The 17,464-nt window shown below is 41.1% G+C and overlaps 1 protein-coding gene across 12 annotated transcripts in view; it reads right to left on the minus strand.

Moving 5' to 3' along the window:
• Positions 1 to 17,464, minus strand: part of LOC133398128 (A-kinase anchor protein 13) — a 224,464-nt gene that overhangs the window by 106,041 nt on the left and 100,959 nt on the right. For all 12 annotated transcript variants that reach the window (XR_009767767.1, XM_061669758.1, XM_061669769.1 and 9 more), the window contains one exon: positions 11,034 to 11,088. Coding sequence is in view for 11 of the 12 variants with exons in the window: in XM_061669758.1 (XP_061525742.1) it covers positions 11,034 to 11,088 (55 nt within the window). In the remaining variant the exon portion in view is untranslated. The remainder of the gene's footprint in view (positions 1 to 11,033; positions 11,089 to 17,464) is intronic.

Here is a 17,464-nt window from a genome sequence, read left to right on the forward strand (position 1 = left end):
CTTAATTCAACCTGTGTTATTATTAGTGGTCCCAGCACAAGCAATTAAACCCTATAGCGTGTCTATGGAACTTATTAGTGAATGAACACCATATCACATGCATGTTAGTCAAGTGGTGTACACTGTTAGATGTGTAATGTACTTCTAACGTGATGTATGTGTGAGCTGAGTGGTAGTTACGTTTTTTTTGTTTGTTTGTTTTTTACCTAAGATAGTAATCGCTAGCATGCTAATACTAACATCGAATGCTAACCGTTTACTAGTAGAGTACTCAACGAAATATCTATTGAATAATCGATTCTAAAATGATTTGATCATGACAGGCCTACAATATAGTGTTTATTTCATCGAATCCATTTAAGAAATGTTTACTCAGTGTTTCGCCCGGAACAAGTCAGCGTTCAGTAATTTCTATAACAAAATACAGACGTGCACTAACATTTGACAGCTCTGCAACAAACAGCGATCGCATTTCTGTTTACCTCCTGCCTGCTACGCAGTTTCCATTTCTCATATCAATCCATGCTCTTTTCTTCGAGTTATTAGAAATAAACGGTTCAATCTTTGTTTTGAGAGCTGCTGGCTGCTCAGAAAAAGGTTTTACTTTCTGTAAACTTAAAAAAAAGATGCATCGCATCTTTTAGCGGGGGAAATTGAGGAATCCATTGCCAAAAGACTACAGTTTCCGTCGCATTTGGCGATGCGATACCGGATATTTCGGACCCTCAAAAGATGCTTTCATATTGTCAAAATCAGCTTTTACCTGTGTCGCTGTTCTACGTTAAAGGTACATGGAATGGGGGGGGGTTAATGTTGATATGCTGAACTTCAGTCAACCTGTGCATTTTCCCAATTTGGTGAAATTGGCTAAAAAAGCTGATTGCCAGGACCAGGGTAAAAGCTTTGAGTAACAGGCACAGGCAAATAAATGATGGCTCTCCCTTTAAGTCTCCTATGCGCCATATTTTTGCGGAATCTATGCGAAAGACCTACCTGTGAAAAACCTACCTTTCTACTAATACTGCTTTTTTTCCCGCTCACGTTAAGCCTTCTACATGTCAACCAACGTTTACGTTTAAGTTGTTATATACTGTTTCTCGACTGAACCACATTGAAATGCAGCTCCAGGGACGTCATCCTCTTCCGAAATTATACGTATTGTCACCATTCTAAGTTTGTAATCTGTTTGTCCGAACATTTGGGCAAGTCAAGCAGTCGCCGGCGCTTATGAATATTAATGAGCAAATGTGACATCATTTGCGATAAGTGCTGTTCTTTAGGGGCATTTTCTTAACCCTTCATCTTGACCTTCCAAACAGAGGGCTAAGGGGGAGGGGAAAGATGATGGGGAAGCGCTCAGGGGAGGAACTGGGATTGACCCAATAGGTCACAACAGTCCCTGGCGCTGCTGCTGTGTCACTATCCGATTGCGGGATTGCTGTGTGAAAGTGCACACAGTTGTCCTGCTTTGCTGGGTTCTGTGGGGAAAGTCAAGCCTAAATCAATGGAGCAATGAGATCACAAATTTAAAAATATATATAGTATCCTTCATTAAACGAGTATTATGATAAGCAGCTTTTGTACATTTAAGGAAATAAAGGAAGAAACCACAACAGTCCAAAGCTTTCTTTAGTCATAGTACAGGCACAAATCGGATGACAATGTTTTCATTTTGCATCATTTCTGCGAGAGAGGAAGTTATTCTTTGTCCTCCCACAGAACATTATTGTCCTGAGAGGAAGTGAGGAAGTTTAAGGTCGTGTGTGTGTGCGTGTATGTGTTTTACACTGTGGGGAGCTGTCTGCTTTGTGGAAACAAATGGGGACGGCCCATTGATACACAGTGGAAGTGCTAAAGTCATACCGTTCCTCCAAAGTCGAAGTACAATTTTCAGCAAAAATACACCTCAAAAAACCTGGGATTGTCAAGTAAGTTTTACTTTTTATTTATTTTTAGTTAATGTTTCTTTTCACCCGATTTTATAAGTTTTTTACCCGATGTCTCTGTCCTGCCTGCTTAGTACATGACAAGTCAACCATACTAATAGTAGGAATATGACGAGTGGCTGCCATCTTTGTGGAAGTAAAAAAAATATATATATATATATTAGAATGAGCACTTTAATTGCCTCTAAAATCCCCAATAACATACCTTCACAAAAAAACAACAACAATTGATTATTACAGTACATACCTACTGCCCACGCTGCTCTTTTCATGAATACCTTTCAATTTGTGCTACTTAACTCGCCTTTTTAGAGCAAGTGACACCATTTGAAACATCATGGTAATTTTGGTGTCAACTTGGACAACCCATTGGAATTTAATTCTGTTCATAGACTTCAGCTCATCATTCAATACCATCATCCCTAAACAACTGATCTACGAACTGGACCAGCTGGGGCTCAACACGTCGATGTGCAACTGGCGGCTGACTTTCTGACAGGGAAACCGCAGGCAGTACGGGTCGGCAGCAACACATACAGCACCATCACTCTGAACACGGGGGCCCCTCAAGGTTGTGTATTGAGCCATCTCCTCTTCACCCTGCTGACCTATGACTGCACACAGACATACAGCTCCATCTTCTTCATCAAGTTTGCAGTCGACACAACTGGGGTGGGTCTCATCAGCAACGGGTACGACAGGTGTGAGGTGAGCCACCTGGCCGGGTGGTGCATGGACAACAATCGCTCCCTGAACGTTGAAAAAAACAAGGAGATTGTTGTGGACTTCAGGAGAGCGCACTCCCAGCATGCTCCCCTGAACATCAACGGTGCTGCTGTGGAGAGGGTGCGCAGCACCAACTTCTTGGGAGTGCACATCACCGAGGACCTCTTTCCTGGACCAGCAACACCTCATCACTGACCAAGAAAGCTCACCAGGGTCTCTACTTCCTGCCCAAGCTGAGAAGAGCCAGAGCCACGACCCCCATCATGTGCTCGTTCTACAGAGGGACCAAAGAGCATCTTGACCAACTGCATCACTGTGTGGTACAGAGCCTGCACCGCATCCTGCCGCAAGACTCTCCATCGCATAGTGAGGGCAGCTGAGAAGATCATCGGAACCTCTCTTCCCTCCCCGCAGGACATTTACAGCACCCGCCTCACCCGCAAAGCACTCCACATAGCGGGGGATGCCACCCATCCGTCACACAGCCTCTTCAGCCTGCCATCAGGCAGGAGACTGCGGAGTCTGCAGGCCAGGACTAGCCGACTCAAAGACAGCTTTATTCATCAGGCTGTCAGGAATCTGAACTCTCTGCCCACTCTGCCCCTCTACCTCTTCTGTCCTCTTCCCACCTGAACTCTTGACGCCCCGCAAACATGTAGATGCACACACACTCACAATACACACATGCACACAGACTCACAATACACGCATGCATACACACGCACGCACACACGCACACACACACGCACACACACACACCACACTCAGGGTCCCACTAACCACTTTAGCAGCATTGGGGTTTTGTCATCTAATTTATAAATCTGTTATTGGCCTTGGTTCTCTGACCTTAACTATGTTGCACACGTCACCTGACCTTTGATATTTACAGATTCAATTAATACTTTTTATACTGTATATACTATAGTTTATTTAGCTTTTATATTGATATTATTTGTACTGTCTTTTGTAGCACTGCGGGCCCTTGAGTACTGTAATTTCAATCCTCTGTATTTGTTACGCATATTGAAGAATTGAGAATAAATGTACCTTGTATAAGCAACATCAAACATGCGAGACATGAAAGTGATTCAAGCCTCTGAAAGCTGGCTTAACCTTTTGTTATTCATATGACAGCAGCATCGCAATTGCAAGTGTGTGTGTCTCCATCCTCTCGCACCTGTGCACCAAACCTTGCAGGCTAGTGCAAGTTTTGAGAGCTGTCTGTCTCGCTCTCGCTCTCTCTCTCTCTCTCACACACGCACACGCGCACGCACGCACGCACGCACACACACACACACACACACACAAACAACAGGTGACGAATCAGGGGATAGCACAATAGTGAAATTTCTTTTAATGTTACGTGATCATGCTGGCTGGATTTGCATGGTTAAATTCAATAAACAATGGTTAATAGCAATGAAGTTAAAAAATAACAAGAAATGATGTAATGGACTGGGTCAATATTTGTAGTCGTACTGCAAGTTACTCAATGTTCGCTCTGATGGTCTCAAGGCACTGCTGCCTGTACGGGTGGGAGACAGACAATGGCTAGTAATTGGTGGAGAAAGTCAGTTAAGGCAGATGGTAAACTGCTGTCATTTACAAATAAATAAGGACAAATTACTGCAAATTGCCGCTTTGCACAATGGTCATTGCACCGGACTATTGCAATATTAGTCGTTCGAACTGCTCTAAGTGCTAGAGGACTCTGCATCTTTTTGCACAATTGTTTTTTGTCAATGTCTTGATGTCCCCAAAGTGTTCTGTAAATTGACTGTCTGTTGTACTAGAGCGGCTCCAACTACCGGAGACAAATTCCTTGTGTGTTTTGGACATACTTGGCAAATAAAGATGATTCTGATTCTGATTAAAACCAAAATGGTAGACTTCCTGTGATTTTTCAGGCATGGGCTCTTGCGACTTTTGGTGTGATATATATGTGAATGAGATTTCATGTTGCTAAGGGAAACTGGCTTTGAGGGCTGAAAATAAAAGTTTTTGTCTTAATCTGGGAGGCTCTATGTTGTCCGTTTTGAGGGGCTTCAACGCAAAATGGCATTTTCACCAGGCTGAACACGCCTGTCTAAATCATTTAGGGATTTATAGTTGTTTAATGCTCTTTTGAGGGATTCCAGTCAGAAGACCATTATTTAAGTGGGGGATTTTTTTTCCCCCATCCTCGACTGCGACTGGAGGTCAACGGAACGGAACAACTGGAACGACACACAGAAATGCTTGTTTCAAGGCACATCTGTGAGAGACATCAGTAAAACCTAGCATGTCTCATGGGGGACGCAACGCGATGAGGCCGGTCTGTATTCAAAGCGCATTTCGAGTGCCACGGATCAAGACAACCACGAATCCCTCTTTTACAACACCTTCAGAAGTGTTGGACATCATCATAAAAAAGGAGGCCACATCCAAGTCAGGAAGAAAATGTATGTTGTTAAGAGAAGGGAAAACCAATACAGAGAAGATATGATCCCGACAAATGAGGAAAAATGAGGGGATAAAGCAGCCATCAGGTCTTGCTATCACACAGCACCCTCCTTCCATTTTCATAGCCCGAGTCACTACCTTTGTGTTTTCTCCAGACAGACACAGATTTCAGCTAAAGCCTTCCTTTATTTCCCCCTCTTTGGTTCCCCAGCCAGTTATCCTCAGAGGACGACAAATGTTAAATCTGAGCAAAGCGCTCCATGACAACAAGGTTACTCCTTGCAGAGTTAGTGTAGAAGATAATGGCTACAGACACATTTTTGAGTACATATGGAGTCTTCATAGCCCAAAAAATGATGACCCATATTAACGGGTTACTGTCCCAAAAAAATGTGCAAAGTCAGTGTCAAAGTCACAATAATGTACTTTTTAGAGGCTGCATGGACTCACAGCTCCCAAAAAAGAAGGCTAATATTCCAGAAAACAGCCAAAACAAAAAAACAATCACCTTAAAATGGCGGATTCAAACCAAAATGGCAGATTTCGAAAGCACCGCAGGATGCTGATGTTTTCCATTGTAAAGCAACACAAATCTTGTAATCTCTGTTGTAATCCACTCAATTTTAATTACCACCGAAGCAGAAAATGTACAATTGTGCCGACGAATGAATAGATACGAGCATGTCTAGCTTCCTGACGCAAACAAAACACATCATACTACTAGTATCCTAACGGAAGCATGCTTTCAGACATTTTGGGCCAATTTACAATGGACACAAAAAATTAAGAAAGAAAAAAAAAAAAAAAAGATTGCTTTTTTTTCCCCAATTGCAGTTGCTTTTGTGAGGCAAGCACATCTGCCTCACAGTAAAACAGTTCTGGGTTTGAATCTAGGCACAGATAGAACAAGGGTGTACGCATGCTTGTGTTGTTGGTTTTTTGTTCTCCAGGGTACTCAAAGACTGGCGACCAGTCAGGATGAACTCAGCCTCTCTGGTTTAGCCAGCTGGGATAGACTCCAAACACAGCAGCTTGGTGGAGCCTGAGGATAAAATGTTTCTCTGAGGAAAACAGGTTCGAAAAAGTCCAAACATAGTTTGAATCTATGTTTGGACTGCTTACATGTTCTCCCCGTGATTGTGTGGGTTTTCTCTGGGTAGTCTGAGACTGGCGATCCGCCCAGGGTGTACCCCGCCGCTCAGACATAGTCAGCTGGGATACACTCCAGCTCACCGGTGACCCTCAAAAGTGAAAGTATAATGGATGCCTGGGTGAATAAGTAAAAGGCTTGCATCTTTTGGATCAAGGTCTCAACCCTGAACTTGACCACATTCAACCTGAAGAAAAAATATCCAGCATCATTAGGACGCGACTTGCCGGGTTTGGCGTCCTAACAAGCAAACACCATGGTTAAGTCAATCAGAGGGCAGCTTATTAAGGATGCCTGGAGCTGATTTATCAGCAACTCTCCTTGACACCACTGTAAAATGTGTAAAAAGTTCATGCTGAACATTCTGAGGTCTGTTCTGGTATTCGATAAAAACAGTGTGGGGGCAAGAAAACACCTGCGGTCGATAACGGTGCAGCAGACTTGACCAAAGAGTATGAAACTCACAACTCAGCATCAGTTCTAGTCGCATTTGACACCACTGCTCTTTATTTCTTGTCTTATCTATTCAGCAAAATGACATCTGTTTCCCACCGCACATAAAAGGCAGTTTCTTTCTGCGCCTAACGCAGCTCATTGTTCTGATGTTTCAAGTTGTCCCCCCCACCCCCCGCGCAACGAGAGAAGGGAGTTAACGCCGAGGAGGACAACCTCGGCACTGGAGAAGGCGTCACCCGACCACGGTCAGGTGACCGTAGAAGGAAAGGTTAACACTTCGTATAAAGAAACTAAAATACATTAAAATAAAAAAAAACAAATGATGTGGAGTCTTCTAGCAATTAGAGCAGTTTGAAATTACTAATAGAACAATAGTCTGGTGCAGTGACCATTGTGCAAATGGCGCAGGGACTTCTCAACCACGAGTGGCCAGTATTGGTCAACAACAGCTATGCAAGTAGTGGGGGGTGGCGAGACTACTACAGTGAGCGCACGAGTAATGTATAATTGGCCCGACAGAGATGTGACAACAATCTTAAAACAAAATAATAATATAAATAATAATCCGGTCTGGCAGTCAGTCCAGAACATTATCTGAGCCGCTTATCCCCACGAGGGTCGCGGGAGCGCTGGAGCCTATCCCAGCTGTCATCGGGCAGGAGGCGGGGTACACCCTGAACTGGTCGCCAGCCAATCGCAGGGCACATACAAACAAACAACCATTCGCACTCACATTCACACCAACGGGTAATTTAGAGACTTCAATTAACCTAGCATGCATGTTTTTGGGATGTGGGAGGAAACCGGAGTGCCCGGAGAAATCAGACCTGCAGAAACAAAATTCTCTGATCTGATGAAACCAAAATAGAACTTTTTGGCCTGAAATGCAAGCATCATATCTGGAGAAGAAGAGACACTGGTCATCACCTGGCTAACACCATCCCTACTGTGAAGCATGGTGGTGGCAGCATCTTGCTGTGGGGCTGTTGTTCTGCTGCAGGAACTGGGCGACTAGTCCGCATAGAGCGTAAGATGACAGCTGCCAAATGTAGATAAATTCTTCAAGAGAACTTGGTTCAGAGTGCTCTGGAACTCAGACTAGGGCGTCTATTCACCTTCCAACACGACAATGACCCAAAGCACACAGCCAAGATAACAAAGGAGTGGCTTCAGAAGCAACCTGTGAATGTCCGAGAGTGGCCCAGCCAGAACCCGGACTTGAATCCAATCGAACATCTCTGGAAAGACCTAAAAATCACTGTCCACGAGGCTGCCCATCCAACCTGACTGACCTTGAGAGGATCTGCAGAGAAGAATGGGAGAAAACGCTCCAAAACAGGTATGCCAAGCTCGTAGAGACATAGCCAAGAAGACTTGAGGCTGGGATTGCTGTCAAAGGTGCTTCAACAAAATATTAAGCCAAGGGTGTGTATACTTAACGTATGTACCTATTATGTTTAAATGTTTACATTTTCAATAAATTTGCACAACTGTCTGAAAATCTATTTTTATTTTGTCATTATGGGATATTTTATGTAGATATTTTTTAAAAAAGAAAACTATGCTCAAATTAGCTTTAGAATAAGTCCGTAACATAGCACAATGTGGAAAAAATAAAGAGGTGTGAACACTTTCTGGTGGCACTGTATGTGCCCTGTGATTCGTTGGCGACCAGTCCAGGGTGTACGCTTCTTACTCTTACTAAAAGTCATCTTAAACTGTAAATTATCCATTGGTTCAACGACCATTCACACTCACATTCGCACCTATGGTTAATTTAGAGTTTTCGATGAACCAAAACATGTTTTTGGAATGAAACAAAGTCGGAGTATGCAAAGAAAACCAACACAAGCACGGAGAAAGAACATGATAACCTCACACAGGAAGGCTGGAGCACAAAGATCGAACGCTGTACCTCAGAAGTGTAAGCTAAACCAACTAACCACCGTACTGCACTGTACCAAAGTAAACTGTATGAGCTCAACACTATTCTGAAAGCCTGGCTGGTTTTGCATTTGGTCCTTGTTGTCATCACTTGACATCTAAGGTCCGAATCACAACTTGCAGTGGTAAACATTAAAAGCTAATCAGATGCTCAACATAAGGTACAGTAAGTGCCCAACTAACGATAAGAGCTTTGTTATGTGCAGTATGTATTAAAAAAAAAAGAGAATCTACAGTAAAATCACTGAGTCAAAAATGTAACAAAATGGCTAATAGGAATGTATTAATTGGGTTACGGGTTATGGAGCGACTGCGTACATGCCAGCGTCCTCACATTTCCGGTGCATTTACTTTTAAGAGTAATGTTGTTAGTAGGCATGGGCCGATATCAGATTCTCACGGTATGACAACCTTGAGCAAAAATACTGCGGTTTCACAGTATTACCCATATTCTATATCTAAAATGTATTATTTTGTAATATTTGGTTAAATAACGTTTTCCATTCAACATAATCTTTTATTTTTAACCAAAATATAGAATATTTGGTACATTAATAAATGCATACTATATTAAGTTAGAATAAATAAAATAAATAAGTAAATACTTGAATTCTCTCTCTCAAAAAAAACACTTGAAATATAAATTACAATATGTGCAATCTTATGTATAAACCTACAGCACAACAAAAGTAATAGATTTTATTCAGTCAAAAAAAAATTAAATGCAGTAACTTAAGCTACATAAATCTTATTTTTATTATTGTTGTTATTATTTGAACCCCGGTCCGCAGAACTGTGAGACAGATGTGATAGGCAGATGTGATAACCAGTTGTCCACCGTGCCGGCCAGTATTAATTCGATTACTGTATTTCAATGTTGACCCATACAGTGGGGCAAATAAGTATTTAGTCAGCCACCAATTGTGCAAGTTCTCCCACTTAATCGCTGCCAGCCTTCCCAGTTATTTGACTTCTAAAGCCGTCAATGGCAGTGAATGTGTTAAAAAGATGAGAGAGGCCTGTAATTTTCATCATAGGTATACCTCACTTATGAGAGACAAAATGAGACAAAAAAAAAATAATAAAATCCCAAAAATGTGTGTGTGTGCGGGTGTGTGTGTGTTGCTTCAGCTAATCATTATCCACTAAATGTAAATGTCCTGACTTGGTGCTAGGAGGGCGGGTTATCGTTCCATAAATACAACATACTTTTTTTCTGGCCTCAATAAATTTTCCTTGTTGTGGTAACACCTGCCGCGCTGCTCGCGAAACAGTGAGCTGCTGGCAGAATGGTTTATGATCTGTAGATGCACATAACTGAGACACTTTAGGGAAAGTTAACTATTTATTACATTCACTAGGCCGGGAGTTAACAAGCTAGCCAGCTAAGGACTGGAGCTAAACAGCTCGCTCTGGCTCGCTTGATCGAGGCGAAATCCTTTAAAACAGGTTACTAACTGGAGAACTGTAGTCCATGTCCAGACCAAGTAACAGTCCCATACAGATCCACATCATCATCATAGCCACAAAAAAAATGAGGAAAAGACAGAGAAAGATAAAAAAAAAAAAAATGACAGATAAAGCAAGTGAACATTTGGAACAAACGGTGCTTAAAATGGAACTATTAGTGTCATTTTTGTTTGTATTTCTCAGTGGGAGCACTTATTAAAAGTGCATTATGTGAAACGCCATGCATTTAAATACAGGTTGACTTCATATACTTTTGTGCTCTACTGAGCATAGTTTTTCTTGAGTGAAAAAGAGACGTGTGCTGGTTTTCTCATGTAAAGTGTATGTTATAAAATGATTTATTTATTAACATCGCAAGATATGGCGCAGGGCTTATTTTTTCATATTGTGCAGCCATAGATTAAAGTGTTTTGTTATCACAGTTTGTGGTATATTTAGGATTTAAACTAATAATATAGGGACAGGTTTTTGTCCCTAACCCCCGCAAATAGCTTGAGTTCACTGTATTCAAGGTTCAAAACCCCACAAAAACTGACATTATGCCAGAAAAACAAAGTTTTATTTGCAATTCTTGTGCTCTGTCTCGACAGAAATAGCATGCTAGTGCGTGAGAAAATAAAGGTCGTAGAGAGGAAGTCAATTATTTTTTTTAGGGTGCGTGATTCACTCTTAGCAAGACCAAGTAGCCCGAGGCCTCAAAGTCAGTGTGTCTGTCACATAGGGCAGTATCATTTGTACGTGTGGAAAGTCACAAGGCCAATTACCGGTAACTATTTTCACAAACAAAAGGGCAAGTTGACAAAGGGGGTTTTATCCTACAAGGAAGTTACCAAACAAACAATCATTGACATATATAGTCAGTTTGAAGTCACTGAAAACAGCAAGAAAGTGAATCTTACCTGAGTGTTGCACGTCGAGTGGCTGCTGGAAGGACGCCTCACCGTCGCGGTGGATCTACGAGGAGGGAGGAAACAGGAAGACACTGAATCAGCCTCAGCAACATGTGACACATGTCAGCCGGCGAGACTAAGAGATGCAGCGACCAGGAAGTGTCAGAAGGGAGGCGACTGCCAGGCACTGTGGTGACCGCTTTGCAAGTCCACAGTGTCTCCAATCCCGAGGGTTAGGGCGAAAGGCTCGGATGGGTTGGCCGTGAACACACAAGGCTTCTGATTTTTCCGTGGTCAGAACAGCTATACAACAGCTATGTGTGTTTGTGCGTGTGTGCATGTGCATGCGTGCGCGTGATAACCTTCCAGGGCTGGTTTTAGCTACAGGGTAATCAAACACACCCCTCCCAAAATTGAATGCAGAATTGACTGACAGCTCACTCCACAGACCATTTTGTGTAAAGATAATGGAAACAATGGACAACCTCTGGAAAATATTTTTTTTACTTTGTATCACAGCCATCTTTAAAATTCTGTGATGGACCTTTCACTTGAAACATTACATCGATTAGACTTTATTTTAAAGCTTTGCGATGTCAAGCAGGGTCAGGTGGTTTTTAAAGTCGGTGTAAATCTAGTAAAACATGGTTTTCAAGTCAACTCATCTTTAAAGTTTGTGATTACATGAAACTACATATTTTTATAAACTGACTTTGTATCCAGGTCAAGTGGCTTGACCACACAACATTATTTAATAAGAGTTTCTCTTATGGTCAAACGTTTATCAAAACCTGGATTTGGCATTACAGTAAACTGATCTTTAAATTCTGGGATGGACTCTACATGAAGCTTTGTAGGTTAAGAACATTTATTTCATATCACTGTCATCTTTAAAATCTGGGATGGTTTTTACATGAAACGCTACATGATTTTAAAAGCTTTGTTGGTAAGAGTCAACTGATCTTAAAATTTTGGGACAGAAATTATATGAAACACTGCATCTTTTAAACAGGTTTGTTACAAAGTTGTTGGTTGAGAACTGTTTTTTAATTATTATTTTTTAAATCAGTCAAGTGGCTTTTCTGATAGACATTTTAAAAATACTGCAATAGCTTTTTCATTAAACACTTCCTATTTTTTGAAAGGTTTCTTCTTCCCTATATGAGTTCTTTTTGGCTCACAACACCACAATCCTTATCAGGAGATGACACTGAGACATAGTGGTGGCTCATAGACCCCTGTGTGACCAAATGTAAACAAATGAGCTCTACTCTAAAACTTCACATGCTGTAACAACCCAAATACACCCAAAATGGGTGTTCCAAACCATAATGGCTGACTTCCTGTTCAATTTCAAGCATGGGTTCTAAAGATGTTTGTACATCCTGTGATTATAATAATAGAATTGGGTAGATGTGTATCTGTGAAACCGGTGTTGGGGGGCTAATTTTTTCCTAACTTCCCATGGGCTATAGCCCCCCTTTTTCAAGGCAAATGTTTGAAATGATGAAACTTTGACGCCTTGCACCACCCACAATAGATGATGTAGGCCAGCAAGCGGTCTGCGACAACCAGGCTGGGTCCTGGTACCAACCCACTGGTACCAGGACACACAGAGAGACTGAGCAAAAAATATTGTTCTGAAGGAATTTTTATTCTGAAAATCTGTTGTATCCACCTGTACCTCACGTCAAAGGGCCAACATCATATCTTTGTGACGCAAGATGTTTTGCAATAAGATATCGACCAAAACAAAATTATGGCGGAGACTGGACACACTTGTCTTGGGCAAAAAAGCTTTGCAATATAATGTCTGCAAATTAGTGTTGAGGTTTTTTTTTTTTTTCCTTTCTAATTCTCCAGGGGGGCGCGACTGAGTCAATTTTGGGGAGTTGTTTTGAGGCCCATTTCCCCAGGATACATGGACTTGCGAGCATTTTGAGAGCCCCTCAAAAGGCGATTCATTAGAACAATCATACATAAGCAGGTTTTTGTATGGCTTTAACAATGTGACAGTGTCCAAATCCCAAAAGAAACTCACCATGAAAACTAACTTTGTTCAGGCATTTAAACCTTTAATATGGCATACATCCCGCTACAATTGGGCTTATTTGTACACAACTATTTCTAATTCTCATGAGAAAGTAGGTATGTGGGCCAGCTCGCTGAGTCGTGATGTCATGTCAAAGTATAAAAATAGACTAAGACAGCAAAGTTATTGATTGAGCGGAGACCAAAGACAAAAAACAAGACCCACGAGTGTGAGCCTCGCAGAATGACTCCCATGTGAGGCAGCAAAGACTCACCGTTGAGAAACCATCTTCTATGGCAAGGCACCACGTAGCCCCCAAGAACAACATGAGTAGCCCGTGGGCCTGTTGTAAAAATAGCTCACTTTGATGCGACATTGTGATTTCCTTGGAAAGTTATCAGTAATTATTTGAAAATGTAAACGTAGAGATTTATAGAAATAAAGTGTTACATATTGATAGAAATGTTTCCTACCTTGTCAAATCATTGTTCAAAATTATTGTGAGAAACCATTAACATGATCAGTGACTTCACATAGATGAATCGAGTGAATCTAGTTTATCCTGCCTAGGGTCGCAGTATTAATTATTAATACTAACATATACTTAAGGCTGCACAATTAATGGAATTTTAACCATGATTGCAATTTTGGATGGCACGATTTAATGAGCCTGATCATCTGCGATTTTCTACATTTAAAATGCAGGCAATGCTGCATATGAAAAGTCCTTCATTTGCAGCAGTGCCCACAACCAAGTCAGCCAGCCACCAGGGGGGCGAACTTATGGTTAAGGCTTCATTTAGCACTGGGACGGCACTCCATGGCCAACTTCAAAATAAAACCTTAATTAGCATTGACTGCGTGTCACGGTAAGACACTATTAACAATCTCTACAGCAACTTTTCGGCTGGCCAGACCGCAATGAAATCAGGGAAATCACAGCTGTCGAGTTCTTTGCAGTTTGTGACCGTGCACGACTGACGAATGGTCAAGCAGAACAACGGAGACGTACCCTTCCTTGACAATTCACTATATTGACGGGGCTTTGCAAATGAAAAGTCGGTACTTACAGTCTATTATTATTGTGTTTCATGCATTAACTGTATTTTCTTCCATTAATGTGTAATTCGTGATTGCACTTTGTAATACCATATTTATTTAGTTAGCATTTGGTAAAGAATAATTTTTTTGGGGTACATTTATTTTTTCTATTATTATCTATCATTTATTCTTATTTAGAGATTAATTTCACACTGAAAACTCTTACATATTGTTTGTTAAAAAGTAGTGCAATAAACAAAGATTTTCCCCTAACGAGGGATAATCGTGATTACAATATTGATCAGAATAACTGTCATTATTACTTTGGCCATAATCGTGCAGCCCTACATACAATTAAAGGTAATTTGAGCAAATTTGTTACTTTAGAAGAGTGTATCAAACGGATAGCCCTTCACATAAATGAGTACTCAAGAAGTAGCTCTCAGTTTCAAAGAGGTTGATGACCTTGTTTACTCACTCGCTCGCATACATCGGGTCCCAAACAAACACACAGGCACACGCACGCACGCACGCAAACACACACACACACACACACACACAGATGAATGTGCAAACATCACAGAGTTGTGTTTGGATATCAAACAGACCCGCTGAGAGGAAACAAACATGGCAGATTAGGTGGTCACACATACAGTTGGTACGGAAAGTATTCACACCCCCTTAAATTTTTCACTCTTTGTTAATTTGCAGCCATTTGCTAAAATAATTTCAGTTATTTTTTTCCTAATTAATGTACACACAGCACCCCATATTGACAGAAAAAAAATCTGAATTGTTGAAATCTTTGCAAATTTATTAAAAAAGAAAAAATTAAATATCACAGCCATAAGTATTCAGGCACTTCCTGAAGAGCTCAGAGACAGAGACAGAATTGTGGCAAGGCACAGATATGGCCAAGGTTACAAAAAAATTTCTGCTGCACTTAAGGTTCCTAAGAGCACAGTGGCATCCATAATCCTTAAATGGAAGATGTTTGGGATGACCAGAACCCTTCCGAGAGCTGGCCATCCGGCAATACTGAGCAATCGGGGGAGAAGAGCCTGGTGGTGGCAGCATCATGCTGTGGGGTGTTTTTCAGCTGCAGGGACAGGATGACTGGTTGCAATCGAAGGAAAGATGAATGGGGTCAAGTACAGGGATATCCTGGACGAAAACCTTCTCCAGAAGGCTCAGGGCCTCAGACTGGGTCGAAGGTTCACCTTCCAACAAGACAATGACCCTAAGCACACACCTAAAATAACGAAGGAGTGGCTTCAGAACAACTCCGTGACTGTTCTTGAATGGCCCAGCCAGAGCCCTGACTTAAACCCAATTGAGCATCTCTGGAGAGACCTGAAAATGGCTGTCCACCAACATTCACCATCCAAGCTGACAGAACTGGAAAGGATCTCAAGGAGGAATGGCAGAGGATCCTCAAATCCAGGAGTGAAAAACTTGTTGCATCATTCCCAAAAAGACTCATGGCTGTATTAGCTCAAAAGGGCGCTTTCAGTTGATCTTTTTTAATAAATCTGCAAAAACTTCAAGAATTCTATTTTTTTCTGTCAATATGAGCTGCTGTGTGGACATTAATGAGGAAAAAAATGACTTAAATGAATTTAGCAAATGGCTGCAATATAAAAAAAAGAGTGAAAAATTGAAGCGGTCTGAATACTTTCCGTACCCACTGTATGCACACACAAAATGACGTGGCAAATGTAGAAGTTAACACTAACACAGCGTTCCAGCTGAAGGAAACCATCTTGAAATCGTGATGCATGTCATCTCCAATTTTTGCTGTACTTTGTTCTCTCTACATGACTCACGCTTATCAGTCAAGTGATTTTAGCCTCTCGCTGCATGGCACGCTCACTTCTTATTTAGTAGGGGTGGGTAAAAATATGGATTCATCAATGCATTGCACTGCGATTGGCTGGCAACCAGTTCAGGGTGTACCCTGCCTCCTGCCCGATGATAGCTGGGATAGGCTCCAGCACTCCCGCGACCTTTGTGAGGATAAGCGGCTCAGAAAATGGATGGATGGATGAATGCATTGCAATTCTTCGCCTCGCAATTCATTATTGATTCACCGCCTTCCCAGTGGAGGGAGCTGCAGCACCATGAAGCAAGCGACTTTGACTTTTAAATTTTCATTTTGAGGTCATTTTGGATTCCCCTGTAAATCTGGAACACAGGACAAGTACACTTGACCCACGATAACAGGAAAAGTACACTTGACCCACGATACACAATATCAACATGAAAACACGTCAGACGTCGCAAAGCTGTAAACAGAGTTAAAACAGCGGTTTTGGAGTCGTAGACAGAAAGAGTGGCTCTTGTATGTGGTGGTTAGACTTCCAGAGCGACTGACCCCTACATTTGTAACAATCACTTCTCATTTAATTTCTGACGAATGGGAAATAGTGTCAGATGTGACTAGACCCCTGCATGGAAGTCACACATGGAGCAATATATCGAACTTGTTGACGGAAGCAATCAATGAATGGGATTTGATTCAGAAAGTACCAGCAATCGTCACGATGCAGCAGATATGCTACTTAATTAGGTATTACTTAAAAACCTTGCAAACAATAATAATAATAATAAACATTGTTTACGTTTACATGCACTTTACCTTGTCAGTGTTTATATACAACTGTCATGTTTTTTTTCTTTTCTATACCATATGCATAAAGAAGTGAACATTTTTTATTACTTTAAAAAAACATGCCGTTACATATGGCAGATGGTATCAAAAATATTTCAGAGTCAAAATTTACTCACTTATTATTTGTATATTTGTACTTTTACTGAATCAATATAGGGGCATTTAAATTAATATTGAATCTAACTGAATTGCAACCTAAACAATTGATATAGAATCGAATGGCAAACCAAAGAATCCAAATCAAATCGAATCGTGGGGTTCTTAATAATGGCCAGCCTTAACCATGCATTTGCCCCCTGGTAATACTTTTATTGATATTGAAATCCTGATTAAGAAACAATGATTCATTTGTTTCAAAACTTTGCATGTATTTAATTACAAAAACTCAATTTAACTACTCAGGTTGAACTGGGGCCTTAATCTTGGTGGAGGGAATTGTGAACAGTTCCAAATACTAGTCAGCGTTAGCATAAAACCGTCGGTCTTTTAAAAGTAAGCAAAAAATGTCATAAAAACCCTACTCAAACAACTAAACTTTATTTTGTGTTAATCAGAGGCTTTTAAAATGGTGGCAGGTGTGTGCCGACTCGCATTTGATATGAGTTTGAATGTGACTCCTTACTTCTGAACACAGATACATCACACTTGTGCCTACACATTATCCAAATTGTGTATTTTTAAATCACCTCTTGAAAT

The sequence above is a fragment of the Phycodurus eques genome, chromosome 2 (assembly GCF_024500275.1).
Source record: "Phycodurus eques isolate BA_2022a chromosome 2, UOR_Pequ_1.1, whole genome shotgun sequence".
Classification (NCBI taxonomy): domain Eukaryota; kingdom Metazoa; phylum Chordata; class Actinopteri; order Syngnathiformes; family Syngnathidae; genus Phycodurus; species Phycodurus eques.